The sequence below is a fragment of the Papaver somniferum genome, chromosome 11 (genome assembly GCF_003573695.1).
Source record: "Papaver somniferum cultivar HN1 chromosome 11, ASM357369v1, whole genome shotgun sequence".
NCBI classification, from domain to species: Eukaryota; Viridiplantae; Streptophyta; class Magnoliopsida; order Ranunculales; family Papaveraceae; genus Papaver; species Papaver somniferum.
In genome coordinates, this window is record NC_039368.1 from 114,799,816 (window position 1) to 114,812,760 (window position 12,945).

General features: G+C 38.8%; 3 protein-coding genes across 3 annotated transcripts; 1 reads left to right on the top strand and 2 right to left on the bottom strand.

Moving 5' to 3' along the window:
• Positions 1–244: 244 nt before the first annotated feature.
• LOC113322970 (protein DAMAGED DNA-BINDING 2-like) lies at positions 245–3,360 on the top strand. Its single transcript, XM_026571182.1, has 11 exons — positions 245–532; positions 651–741; positions 844–968; positions 1,124–1,246; positions 1,360–1,448; positions 1,550–1,670; positions 1,772–1,863; positions 1,978–2,107; positions 2,203–2,451; positions 2,533–2,729; positions 2,851–3,360. Exons 1-11 carry the CDS (start codon positions 287–289, stop codon positions 3,092–3,094), a joined length of 1,707 nt encoding a protein of 568 aa, XP_026426967.1. The 5' UTR covers positions 245–286; the 3' UTR covers positions 3,095–3,360.
• Positions 3,361–3,525: 165 nt separating this feature from the next.
• Positions 3,526–7,125, bottom strand: LOC113320354 (methionyl-tRNA formyltransferase-like). The gene is made up of 4 exons (XM_026568268.1): positions 6,867–7,125; positions 6,201–6,714; positions 6,006–6,124; positions 3,526–4,845 (listed from the first exon to the last, which is right to left on the bottom strand). Exon 4 carries the CDS (start codon positions 4,760–4,762, stop codon positions 3,689–3,691), a length of 1,074 nt encoding a protein of 357 aa, XP_026424053.1. The 5' UTR covers positions 4,763–4,845; positions 6,006–6,124; positions 6,201–6,714; positions 6,867–7,125; the 3' UTR covers positions 3,526–3,688.
• Positions 7,126–7,565: 440 nt separating this feature from the next.
• Positions 7,566–12,404, bottom strand: LOC113323032 (nuclear pore complex protein NUP88-like). Its single transcript, XM_026571265.1, has 9 exons — positions 12,065–12,404; positions 11,830–11,981; positions 11,118–11,240; positions 10,837–10,981; positions 10,646–10,707; positions 10,236–10,452; positions 8,727–9,644; positions 8,336–8,585; positions 7,566–8,227 (listed from the first exon to the last, which is right to left on the bottom strand). The coding sequence occupies exons 1-9, from the start codon at positions 12,374–12,376 to the stop codon at positions 7,956–7,958; spliced, it is 2,451 nt and encodes an 816-aa protein (XP_026427050.1). The 5' UTR covers positions 12,377–12,404; the 3' UTR covers positions 7,566–7,955.
• Between the last annotated feature and the right edge of the window lie 541 nt (positions 12,405–12,945).

Genomic DNA, 12,945 nt, shown 5'->3' on the forward strand with positions numbered 1-12,945 from the left:
TAAACACACGTGTTAACCGATAGTGGCATTTCTGTACTACTAAGTGGTAGTTAACAAGCCACGTCAAGTTCCCGCCTTTTCATTACTCCAACTACCCAAACTAACCCTATTACTCTTCAAGCATTCTCCATACATAACCTATAAAAATGCAAGGCTAGTTACGTAATTAAAGTCCTTCACAGTCCTCTTTGGTCAAAGTCGGTTGGTCCCGTTCATCTTCTTCACAAAACCTATTCAAATCCTTCTCTGAGAACAAAATCTCACTGTTTTCTTTTGATACCCGAAAATGCGACCTCAAACCAGAAAAACTAGTTTCCCAAGAGTTGTTATTGAGAGAGAATCAGATTCTGAAGAAAGTTCATCATCAGATGAAGAAGAAGAAGTTCTAGAGGATGAAAATGTTGGAAACCTCGTTGGAGAAGAAGATGAAGAAATGGATGAAGAAGCCATTGATGAAGGTGATGATGATATCAATAAAAAGAAGATGAAAGGAAAAGCCCCCATCACTATTAGTCTCAAAAAAGTTTGTAAAGTAAGTTCCTTTTGTTGTTTTCTAGGGTTTCAGATTCTTGATTTTGTGATTTTGTTTTTGTTTTTGTTATTACACTCGTTTTACACTTCTGGCGTTTGCCCATTGTTTTTGTTTGCAGGTATGTAAAAAGATTGGACATGAAGCTGGTTTTAGAGGTGCTACATACATTGATTGTCCCATGAAACCTTGTTTTCTCTGTAAAATGCCTGGTAAAATGTTGATCTCACTTTTTTCCTTTTAAATGACTTTGTTTGTCAGTTGTAAATTTTGGTTTTAATTTGAGATTTTCTGACTGGTATTTGAAATTTTAGGTCATACTACAATGAATTGTCCTCATAGAGTAGCAACAGAGAATGGGGTTATCCCGTTACGTGGGAGTACGAGTAGTTCATTGGATTATGTCTTTGGGCGGCAGATTAGAAGCAACATTCCCAAGGTATGCGTGATTCGTTTGGATTGATGAATTTGGTTTCGTATTTGAAGTTGGAGTGTCTTGTTTGTTAAGGGGTTTATGTTCCTGTTGGGATGATTCACCGCGATTTTCTAATTTGTGATGTATGTGCGTTTATGTAATTGACCGATTGTTGATAGATAAAACCGGCATTTGTGATTCCGGATCAAGTGGATTGTGGAGTTATCAGATATCACAGTAGACGTATAACATGTTTGGAGTTCCATCCGACTAACAATAACATTCTCCTATCAGGAGATAAGGTACGCGTCACACTCGTTTTTATTCAAAAAATGCTACATGTTTTTGTTATTATCTTAATCGAATGATTTTATTGAATGTTTCGCTGATGATTTGCTTGTGTTTGTTGACATAGAAAGGGCAATTGGGAGTTTGGGATTTTCAAAAGATACATGAGAAGACGGTTTACGGAAATATACATTCGTGTATCCTTAACAACATGAAGTGAGTCTCCATAATGAATATTTTTTGTTAGTTCTATTACAAGTTTTTTATGTTCCTTGTATGGAATCCTGCACTTAAAACTGCCTGTTTACCTGTGTCAGGTTTAACCCTGCAAATGATGGAACGATATATGGAGCATCATCAGACGGGACTGTCAGTTGCATCGACTTGGAGACTGGGTTGTCTTCTCAGTTGATGGACCTTAACCCTAATGGATGGCAGGTATGTTGCGTCAGTTTCAATCGTTTTCCGTCGCTTCGACTGTTAAATGATTTCACATCTGGACTTATTTGCAGAAATTCTTGTATGTTCTTTCTCTGTAGGGCCCAAATAATTGGAGAATGCTGTATGGGATGGACGTCAACTCAGACAAAGGACTAGTAGTTGTTGCTGATAACCATGGAATTCTTTACTAGTGGGTCTTTCAGTCTCCTTCGCCCTCTTGTGAACTTTATGTATTTGTGTTTCGGCATGTTGATTCAATAATTAATACCATTAACTTGTTTTCAATTTTCTGTCTGTTTTCTAGTGTGGATATGAGGTCAAACAGCAAAATGGAGAAATCTGTTTTGATCCATAAAAAGGGTACCAAAGTCGTGGGACTTCATTGTAATCCCCTCCAGCCTGAGCTTCTTCTAAGTTGTGGAAATGATCACTTTGTGAGTGTCTCAAACCTATGGTTATGCATGTAAAGTTTATAGCAACTTGTGCTTTGGCTTTTAACAATATTTAAGTGATCTTTTTCCTTATTCAGGCTCGTATTTGGGATATGCGTCGACTGGAAGCTGAATCCTCCCTTGCAAGTCTTCCGCATCGCAGTGTTGTGAACTCTGCATATTTCTCACCGGTTTCTGGCAGTAAAATTCTTACTACGTCGATTGACAACCGTCTTCGTGTATGGGATTGTGTCTTTGCAAATTTGGATATCCCAAGCAGAGAGATAGTACACAGCCACAGTTTCAACCGGTATTTGACTCCTTTTAGAGCTGAATGGGACCCAAAGGTAATTGATCGTGTTCCATTTTTAGCATAGCAGAACTTTTTATGCGCTGAATTGAAGACTTATGAAATGCATGTGTTACAGGACCCTTCGGAGTCCCTTGCAGTTATTGGCCGCTATATAAGTGAGAACTTCAATGATGTAGCTTTGCATCCCATCGATTTCATTGACACTAGTACGGGACAGTTGGTTGCCGAGGTGATTGATCCGAACATCACCACCATTAGTTCTGTAAACAAGTTACATCCTCGAGATGATGTCATGGCAACTGGGAGTTCAAGGTACAAATTCTCTTACATATACAGTTTGTAGCATGGTCTTTTGTGTTCTTTTTTCTTTTTCCCACTCATTTTTGTTGCAACCCATTTTGTTCTCTCTATAAGAAATATGTGGTGTTATCAGGTCTATTTTCATTTGGAGGCCCAAGGAGAAAACTGAGCACATTCAAGAGAAGGATGAGAATAGATTAGTTCTCTGCGGAGATGCTGGAAAGAAGTCTAAGAAGGGGAAAGGTGGTAAAAGTGACGACGATGAGTCTGATGATGACAAGTATAACTCCAAAGGAAAGAACTCGAAATCCAAGAACGTAAAACCCAGATCGAAGAATCTGACTACCAAGGTATTACCCAAAAAGGCTCGGCGGTAATTATTCCCATGGATGGGACTTGGGGGTGATATGGTTTTGTAGAATGTACAGTAGTCAGTTTTATTTTGTAATTTTTGCCCTGCGGTTGACAGTTTTTTCCTGCATCTAAGTGTTGGCCACTGGTATTTCTGGTAACGTGGCTTGTATTTTGCTAGTATTATGGTCGCAAGTCATGTTGTGTTCTTTTTTGTATGGCTGTATAGTACCCAAAACTGTGCTAACTGCCAACGTGAACGGATTTTGGTATATAGCATATTTTGACTCAACTTGTACATTGATACTTCTGGTATTTTAACTTCCAAAACAGATTAGCATCCATGGTTACCTGCATTTTAGTTTTTGTCCTGGAATTTCTTTACGATGAAACTGAACTTGACTTGGGGAGATCAGTACAACTCAATGAATAGTTTAGCAAACAACACAAGACCAAGTTTTGGCTAAGAAAGGGAAGTTTTGATTGCAAAATTGGTGACTGATTCTGACGGCTACAAATTCAATTCCAGCGGAAAAGTACAACCGCACAGAAGTAATAACAAAACTGCACTTACAATAATTTAATTACATAGGCGAATAGGATGCAAATTCAACAATGGATCATAACCTTTTGACCTTACGTCCCCGTAACCCATTCCAAAAGGAAGCTGCGTTCACTGGTTTCTTACCTGGAAGCTGGAGTTCAAGTACCTCTAGTGTTGTGTCTCCACCACATGAGAACTGCAGGGCACCCCCAACAAGAGTCACGTCATCCTTAGCATGATCCTGAACATCCTTTTGGATGCAAATTCTCGTGGTAATTATTTTAACCTCAAGAGTGTCCTGCTGACCATTCAGAGGATCAAGAATGCAGATTTTTGCTCGGGTTCCAGGCCAACCTGCAAAAGCCCGAACCTTGTTGTGTAGGACAAAAGCTTCTTGATCAAAGGACAACCAGGCTTCCTCCGGTGTTAGCTTCGCGGCATGAGTAGCTTTGGAGTCATCTTGTGGTTGTGCTTTTTCCCTTGCAGATCCATCAAATATAGAGGGAAGTTCACGGATCAGAAGTTCAGACCCTTTATCAAATAAGATGCCCAGTAATTCAGTCGCCTTAATATGGTCATCAACTTCATATCTTTCACAGGCAATAACTGGGCCAGCATCTAGCGCACGAACTGTGTACACAAGTGATGTTCCAGTTTCTTTAACACCATCCTGCACTGCTCTTTGAACAGGGGCAGCACCACGATAGAGAGGCAGCAAACTGGGGTGAACATTGACTGTTCCAAGTGGTGGAATCTTTAGAAACTTTCTAGGTAAAATATTCCCATAGGCTGCTGTGATGCACAGTTCAGGTTTTAAGGCTCTGAGATCACATAAAAATTCTTCCTCCCCAGCTTTTTGTGGAGTGAAAATGAGATCTGATGGGAAACCTCTGTCCAGAGCATGTTGTGCGACAGGTGAAGGCATCACCTTTCTCCCTCTATCTTTTCTTGAAGGGGGTTGTGTGACAATTGCTGCAACCTGAAATGGAGAATCAGGAGCTTTGGATTCATCAAATAAGGCGTCTAGAACAGATACCGACACCTCAGGGGATCCCATAAAAACAAGCTGTTTCTTATTTGTCGCAGGTTTAAGACCAGAAGATGCTCCATTGTAGCAGCAAAACCGCCGAAGCATCGAACACGAATGCATTTTCCTCAATGATGTTGTTTCTGAAGTTCACCGTAGCTCTTCAGTTTATCGTTTTGTTACCAATACCATAATTAGATGATACTCTACAATATTGTAAAAACGCAGAACAAGAATCAATATTATAAGAGATTATTAAGAATGAAGAACAATGAACATCACAAATAGGGTGTTAATATAGCATCACAGGTTGCGAAGTGCAGAATTGTAACAGCATAGTGAGATACAAAAGATAGGGAAATGGATAAATCTAACAAGCTGATATATGTTTATCAGGATTCAAACAGAAAAAAAAACACTAAAATTCAACTTAGAAAAAGAAAAATCACTAATTGGGTTTTATCAGTCAAAATAAGTTCCCAGGGTCTGCTATAGCCCTGTCTTGTTATATGTTTTTAACGATATCATAAGCAGGTCATATAAGATTTCTTTGGACATGCCTATGAAACTAGGATGCATTTTTCTATGAACGTATGTTGCTGACAAGGAATAAGCCTCTAGAAGCGCAGATACAAGGAGCTGAATACAAAGAGAATACAGCTTTCCGATTCACCAAACTGATCAGAAATAAACTTCATCAATCAAAAGGACTTATAAGGCATCTTGCGAAGAATAATAACTTCAATCAGATAATCATAAGCCGGTTCTAACGCCCAGAATTACTGATCTTCAGTTTCATAAAACACTTTGTCGATTAAAGAATTAAAACTTAGAAAAACAATGGACTAACATAGAAGAGTCAAATGGAAATGCCATGCCAGAAGTTGTTGCTTTTTGAAATGTGACTGTTGTTTGAAGACTATCTTACTCTCATGAAAGCTTTAACAATAACTTGGACGAATAGACAATAAAGTAGATGATAGTGCAAAGTAGAATAACATCTAACAAAGCAACATGGACACAACAACTCAATAGAACAACGAATGCAATAGACAAAGCAAAACAATAGATGCACAACACATTTCTCTATGTTTGATGAACAAACCACAAGGTTAAGTGATACACATTGTGATTCTGCTGCATATCTCCAAAATCTACATATACTTGTAAAAGATCAATATATTTCCCTGGATAATGCTAATTAAGTAATATTAAACTTTGTTCATATCAGAATGACCAATGGATAACGAATTTGCACGGATTCAAACTATACAAGAAAAGAAAAACTGGCATCTGTAATACGGATCTCTTCAATTTAACAGCTAAATTCCCCAAACAAATTTAAAATGGAGTTTAGGATTCGTACTTGGAGTGTTAAAGAGTAAACCAGTTTTCTTCAAATGGCAGAAACTGACGATGAATCCTTGATATAATTCTGGTTCCGACCCTAAAAATCTCTCTCGCTCTTGCAATTTCTGTCTTGCCCTAAAACCCTCAGAAGTTTAGTCCTCAGTTTTCAATTTACATTATCCATCGAATAAAAGATACTAGTAAAAATTACATTGGAAAATATTCTGCAAGGGACTTCCACTATCGATAAAATCACTATACGGTCCTTCCTTGAAGTTAAAAACTAGAAGCTGCTTGTGCTTGGCGATGTGTTAGCAGGTATCCATAAAACCAACCGTGATGGGGAAATCAAAACCGCTACGATTAGATCATGGAATCATCAAATTAGACTATCCCCAGATAATATACTTTTCAAATTAAGAGAGGCAGAAATCAAATTTTGAACTCCTTAAAAGAGAATTTATTCATTAATTTTAGATTGAAAAACAAAGAGGTGGACTACACCCTTACCTCTTAAAGAAACATTAAAAAAAAAACACCAAGGGAACTTGGCTCTTCCCAGGAGCAACCTTGCGGGGTGCCTGAGCAGGCCAACCAAACCTCTTCGGGGGAAGAGGAAAAGTGAGTCACCTACACACAAGTGAATTTGGTAGGACATCATTGAAATGCATAAAAATAATTTTGTCTCCACTACTTCTCGCATCTCCATTTCAGCAAGTCTGCAGCTGGTGATTAGTTGGTTACCATTGTTAGTCACCTCCAAGTGAATATCATGAACAGTCAAATTCAGCTTTAAGAGTAAACGTTTCAGAATTACTTGGACATGGATGCATTGAAGAAAAATTACTGGGTGAACATAACAGAGTTATGGATTTACCTTATCATTTGCCGCCGGAAGAAACATGGAATGCCAAGATGTTAAATTTTTCCGAATCTGTTCATACCGATTATTATTTAGTGCATAGACCATTTGTTTGTGTCATTTTCTTCTTTTTGGTCTTTTGAGCGACAAGAAACCCCATTCTTTTTGATTTATTATCAACTTTTCTTTCAACACCTTCTTCCAACTTTGTAATTTTAATTTGGTTGCCATTACCTTTTCTGAAGAATACCCAACAAAATTTGTAACTCTGCTAGGTACTCCTCTACTCCCTATCTCTCATATCTCTATTACTGCGTCAGAGTGACATCCTTAAATAAAGAAAAGGAAGCCATATGCATGAATTTTAAGTTAGTCACCTATACAAGTGAATTTGGTAGGACATCGTTATATGCATGAATTTTAATGACCTTCTTGATAGTCATTTATCACCTAGGGTAATAGGAAAAAGGGGTGTACTAAAACTATAACAAAGACGAACAAAAAAATTGTGGGTGTCGACTTCATTGGTTGATTACTCTCTCTATACAGCCGGAATACTCTCTCTCGAGTCTTGATCGGTTCGGGCATGACACATGGCAGCAATGACCATTAGGACAGAAACCTCCGCTTAAACCCATTCTGCAAGCCTCATTTTCTCATCTAATTACAGGGGTTAAATCATTGTAACAACAGTCCCAATGTTAAAAACCAGTCATTTCCATTCAAATTTTCCACCCTTTTAACTTTTATGCCAAACACCAAATGTTGGACAGGATAGTCTTTTTGTTTTCTTCGGAATTCATATAGATAGCTTTGTTACATGGCAAATCAGTTAGATGAATATCAAGGATAAATGCTATTACATCGACGCCATAGTTTTTCACATCAAAAGATTACAAGATTCTTCCATACCTACCAATCCTAAGTATCCTCCAATAAACCAAGAGAGGGCTATCGTGACTAAGTGGTTAAATGGCCGAGTTTGTTTTGCTATGATTAAATGGACTGGAGGTAGTTGGAACCACCTGGAGTTCAGGTTCTAGGTACTTGGAATGACCTGGGAATAGAATTCCAGTGGTGCCAAACGCAGAGTTAGGTCGTTTGCTACTCCTTGCTCTCTATTTTGCTCAAAGCAGATTCGACTAATTTAACCTTTTTCGAAGTCTCACTGTTCACTAGTGAGAGTTTCTCTACAGCTGATCTAAGCTGGGAAACTTGGGATTCTGGGACAGGATTCTTCCTCCTGCCTGGTAACTGTCTATGTGGAGACTTTGAGCCCCCGCTACTTTTTGAGGATTGTGTGAACTTTCTAGCCCTCGCATTTAGAGCTTCAATAGATGAACGCAAAGCACCCAACTCCAATCCGGTAAACCTGTCTGCAGTACAAAAAACAGTTAGCGACTGAAGATAACAAGAACTGAGCAACAAAGGTTCATTCATGTTTCTGGGGATAAAGGAAAAATGGATGGGTTATGTTCAAGTACCAAGCTCAGTTTTGAAGTCGAGCTCTGCTCTAGACAGTGGTTTCTTGTGGCCCCTGGGCAAGTTTCTCAATGTCCGTAGGCGGTCTTCTAGACTGCAATGTACCTCTAATGCACGGTTAATCCTATCATCCAAGCTTGGTTGTCTCTCCTCGACCTTTGAAAGATCCTGCTGTGCATTATGTAAACGTTCTTTTTGTTTACTAATCACTTTCTCCAGGTAACCTCCGTGATGTTTAAGTTCAAACCAGACCTGAAAAAAGAGCAAAGCAAGCAGAAAAGTGTGTACATTATGAATTCTAAGGCCAGAACAAAACAGCATCTGAACTGCCGCAGTCTACATACTTCTAACAAAGCCTTAGGGAATAAAAGATTGATAAGTTTCTTTTGCTACCTTGTGGGCATACTCAACGTAATTCTCATGGAAAAGCTTAGAGTATTGATGGAGAGCTGCTCGACCTTCAATGGAATCAGCAACAAGAGCGCGTAAATTAGGTGAGGCCTGAGGAATAAGAACCACATTAGGTCCATCCAGGAGTTCCTTGCTCAAAACAACTGGAGTATCTTTCTCTTGGAACTCGTCAATGCTATCTTTCTTTTCCCTATCAACATGAACTGGTAACGAAATATTCCAATCTTTCGTCTCTAATACTATACATTCTTGAGAGGAGGTGACTGCCACTATCCAAGAATAACCAAATGAATCCTCTAGAGCCAGAAAACCAGAAAGCAGGGATGGGAAGCTAGTTTCGCCTAGGGATGTACTCAGAATTGAATACACAGAAGGAGCCTTCATGACCTCATCTTTCCCACTTGCCTGGCTTGTAAAAGGTAGAAAATGTATAACTATTGAATCTACACCACCACCGTGCAGGCAGTATATTCTTTCTGGGATGAAGGGATCAGCAAACATCGAAATAAGGGAACCATTATCTATATTTTCAGGCAAAGCCAAATCCACAACAGCCAAACTCAACAAAGGGGGTGAGTTTCCTAACCAAACAGTATGATCTAGTGGTTGATCAAGCTTTACAACAGGACGATCTCCCAGGCTTGACTCACAAATCATGGCAACGCCAAGGATATGGTCATGAGAATCAACACGTACACGAGGCGGGTTACCGACATTCCAAACAGGTTGAATTTCATCAGCTAGAGCATCTATTTGCAACTGCCCACTGCTCCAGGAAGTCACCAAGACTGAATCCTTGCTGATTATGTTATACAGAATCCCCACCGCCCTACCTTCACATGTTGTACCCTGTAGTTCAGAATCTTCTTCATCACCATGGCAGACTTTACGGAGAGGCCCCTGCAAGTTTAGGTTCTTAAATATGTAAAACAATCCAACACCTTAATTATACAGAATGAACACTTTTAAAGTACTTAACAGTGTCAAATTGCTGGAATATGCATTCTCAGTAAATTGAAATAAAATAAAATGATATTCATCAGTAAACATGAATAAGAGATGTGGGACTTCTCAACAGAAGTATGATACACTGTTGCAAGGAGATCAGTTGAAGTCCTCATTGCCATGCAAAGCAAACCAACTATAAGATGATAGCCTATAAGCATTCTTTGTGACAGACAGATGCCAGATATTTCACTGATATCATCATGGGAGAACTTGGTGCCAGGGGGTTGTTGGCAGACGGTATACCAATTACCTTTTTAGTGCTGCAGGATCACCCAATTTCGAAGACACATTCTTCACAACTTAAAATGCACAAAATGCTTATCTCGAAGCACCGGTATATGTTTTAAAGATATACCAGTACATAATCATCCATTTACTGATCTAATTTGAATCATTCAGGCCTTAGCTCACTACTTCATGCCTAACGACTGCAATTATCACCCTGTGTCAACTTATGTAATGCAAGCACAAGCAGAAACTTACCTGTAACGAAAGAGAAGCATCAAACGGTACATAGGGATGGGCTCTCAGTGCCACTGAACTTCCTCCTCCTGCTGGTTGACTCACCAACTGAGGAAATGTTGCTTTCAACCAAGCAATAGCCAAACTAGAGTAACTAACTGCCCTTGAGTTGGACGCCTTCAGCCCAAATAAGTGCGCGTCGTTATAAATTTCCCAAATAGAATCCCATCTGTGCACACTGCCACCAAAAGAAGGATTTCATTTATGTTCTTCATAGAACAGGTTGTAGTGAAAAAAAGACATGTACTTTGTACAGACTTCAAACTTGCCATACTTAAAATGAAAAAGGAATAGAAGGAGTACAAAATCCAGCCCCCTCATAATAGAAAGGTTACATGTAATTGCACTACAACATGAAAATGCAAAAATACCTTCCAAAGGGAACAACTGGGCAGAGAATGTAGATTGAACCATCACTAAACAAAATGAACACCTATAGAAAATTATAAAAGCTAATTAGTAAACAATACTAACTACAAAATAACTACCATGGCAAAGTTCAGTTACATGATCAGCGGTTTGAAATAATAGTCCTAAAGATCAATATGTAATCTAAGCTTACCGTAAACCTATCCCACAAGTGTTCACCTCCAAATGAAAATCCCACAGGACAGATAGATGCAGCATTTCGACATTTTTCAGGTTCGACCGGCTGTAAGTAATATTCCTGCTCCGGCTTTTCCAGATCCGAAGACAAATCAAAAAGTCTGCAAATAAAATAACAAAATCTTCAAAACAATGTCTATGTGTCGTCGTATCTATATATACATACAGCATACGCTCAAGTAGACATATGGTTTCTAATTTGATAGAATCTAAAGAGAGTATAAGTGTAATCGTTACCTGAAAACTGAGTCAGAAGAAAGGATACCCAAATGAGTGTCCGAAATAGGGTGCCACAAAATTTGCAATGTTCGTATCGAATTGTGGTTTTCGTAATAATATTGAGACCCAACTGAAACAGTCCTGTAAATAAAAGTGAAATTGCATTATACAACAAGAAAATTTTGTTATATTTGGATCATTAACCAACCCAAACTAGTAAGATAATCTTGTTATGCAATAAGATATTCTTGTTATCAACAGGCGCCTCTGATACAGCAATTGACCAGAACTAATTACGAGTTTGGGCTATCTCAATAACCCCCCAAGCAGTCCGAAAAGAGTATCAACATAACAACACAGAAGGCAATTAGCATTTTTAACATTTTACGCATGACAATCCCGTATGATCAGTAAAAACTTGGTAGAATAATTTTTGAAAACGATAGAAAACTAGGAATTTAATAGCTAGTTACTCGCAGGGCAGATCATCCCGAGGACATAGGCCTTGTGGATGGTGCGCACATCACCATCCACATCAGACGGGGCGAACAACTCGAGAGCAACATGCCAAGGACAATTGAACTTCTTACCATTAACAATCGTACAAGACCCACATTGCCCAATACAGATGGACATAAAATTTGCCAGCATCTCTCCCCATAAACCCTATGTCCTAACTTGCACAGAAAGAGAAACTAATTACAAATAAATACTTGAATTTTCACCATACCTGCATATAATCGTACTATCTTTCGCCGAATTTCTTCCAAATAGATACATAACAGAAAGACCATGATCACCAGAAAGAAATAATGCTGATCCATTCCTATTAATAGAAATGTTGCTGACAACAAAACTCAAATGAACATCTGGTTGCAATACCTGTAACAACCAAAGGGGTATTTTTAGGTAACAATGACTGTAAAACCCTACAAAAAAAAATGAAAATTGATTGAGATAATTACCTTGGAAGAGGAAGAGGCAAGAACAGAAGTAGGGTCATCAGGATCACCAAGACGAATGGAGATACGATGTAGAGATTGAGTATGAGATTCCCACAAGTAAAGACGAGATGCTTTTTTATCATAAGCAATTAGGTTTCTTACACCACCACCAGCGGTGGTGGTGATGGTGGTGGTTGTAAAAATAGGGTGAGATTGTAGAGGAATCCATTCAATTTGTTCTTTAGATGAAGATGGTGGTGTTTTAGTTGGTGGGGATGGAGTTAGGGTTTTGTTGTTGCTGCCTGTTTCTGTTACTTCGAAACTGAATCTCATGGTGTTCTAACAGGATACAAGAGACACACAGGGTTTAACCGCGTCTGTTTGGTTTAATTTCGTTCTTTTTTTAGCTCAGACTTTTACCCAGAGATTCGTGCAGGTTATTCATCACCGTTAGATCTTCTTGTGTTTTCTTCTTAATTTAGATGCCCTAGTGTTTTTCTCTTTTAGCACCGTAAGGGCAATTCCTATGGCAATCTACAAAACAAAATATTTGTTGAGCCAGGTGGATGGGGAAACGTGATCTGCACTATGAAAATGAAGTGGGCTGTTGATCGTCAAGCGCCATGACGAAGTGAAGTCGCTGGCGTGCGGGTAAAACCGCTGAGGGATGACCCATGATTGCGAACGACTACTTTTAAACGGTCACCGGAACGGCTAGTTTCTACCTCCATAAATACAACTCGAGTTTCATCTCACAAATTCACAACAATCTTTCATCCGATCAATTTTCTTAATTTCAATTGCTTTCAATTTTCAACCATGAATCTTGATTTTGGTTCTTCTGAGGAAGATATGGAGATGGATGAAATGTTGTATGAAGAAGAGGAAGAAATTTGTATGGG

Bases quoted from the DNA above. Each gene is read 5' to 3' on its own strand.
- LOC113322970 (XM_026571182.1), top strand. From the start codon at position 287: ATGCGACCTCAAACCAGAAAAACTAGTTTCCCAAGAGTTGTTATTGAG. The intron at 742-843 runs GTAAAATGTTGA...TTGAAATTTTAG, and splicing joins TTTTCTCTGTAAAATGCCTG to GTCATACTACAATGAATTGT. The intron at 1,449-1,549 runs GTGAGTCTCCAT...TACCTGTGTCAG, and splicing joins TGTATCCTTAACAACATGAA to GTTTAACCCTGCAAATGATG.
- LOC113320354 (XM_026568268.1), bottom strand. From the start codon at position 4,762: ATGCATTCGTGTTCGATGCTTCGGCGGTTTTGCTGCTACAATGGAGCA.
- LOC113323032 (XM_026571265.1), bottom strand. From the start codon at position 12,376: ATGAGATTCAGTTTCGAAGTAACAGAAACAGGCAGCAACAACAAAACC. The intron at 11,982-12,064 runs GTAATTATCTCA...TGGTTGTTACAG, and splicing joins TTGCCTCTTCCTCTTCCAAG to GTATTGCAACCAGATGTTCA. The intron at 11,241-11,829 runs GTATGGTGAAAA...TTTTATTTACAG, and splicing joins GATAGTACGATTATATGCAG to GACTGTTTCAGTTGGGTCTC.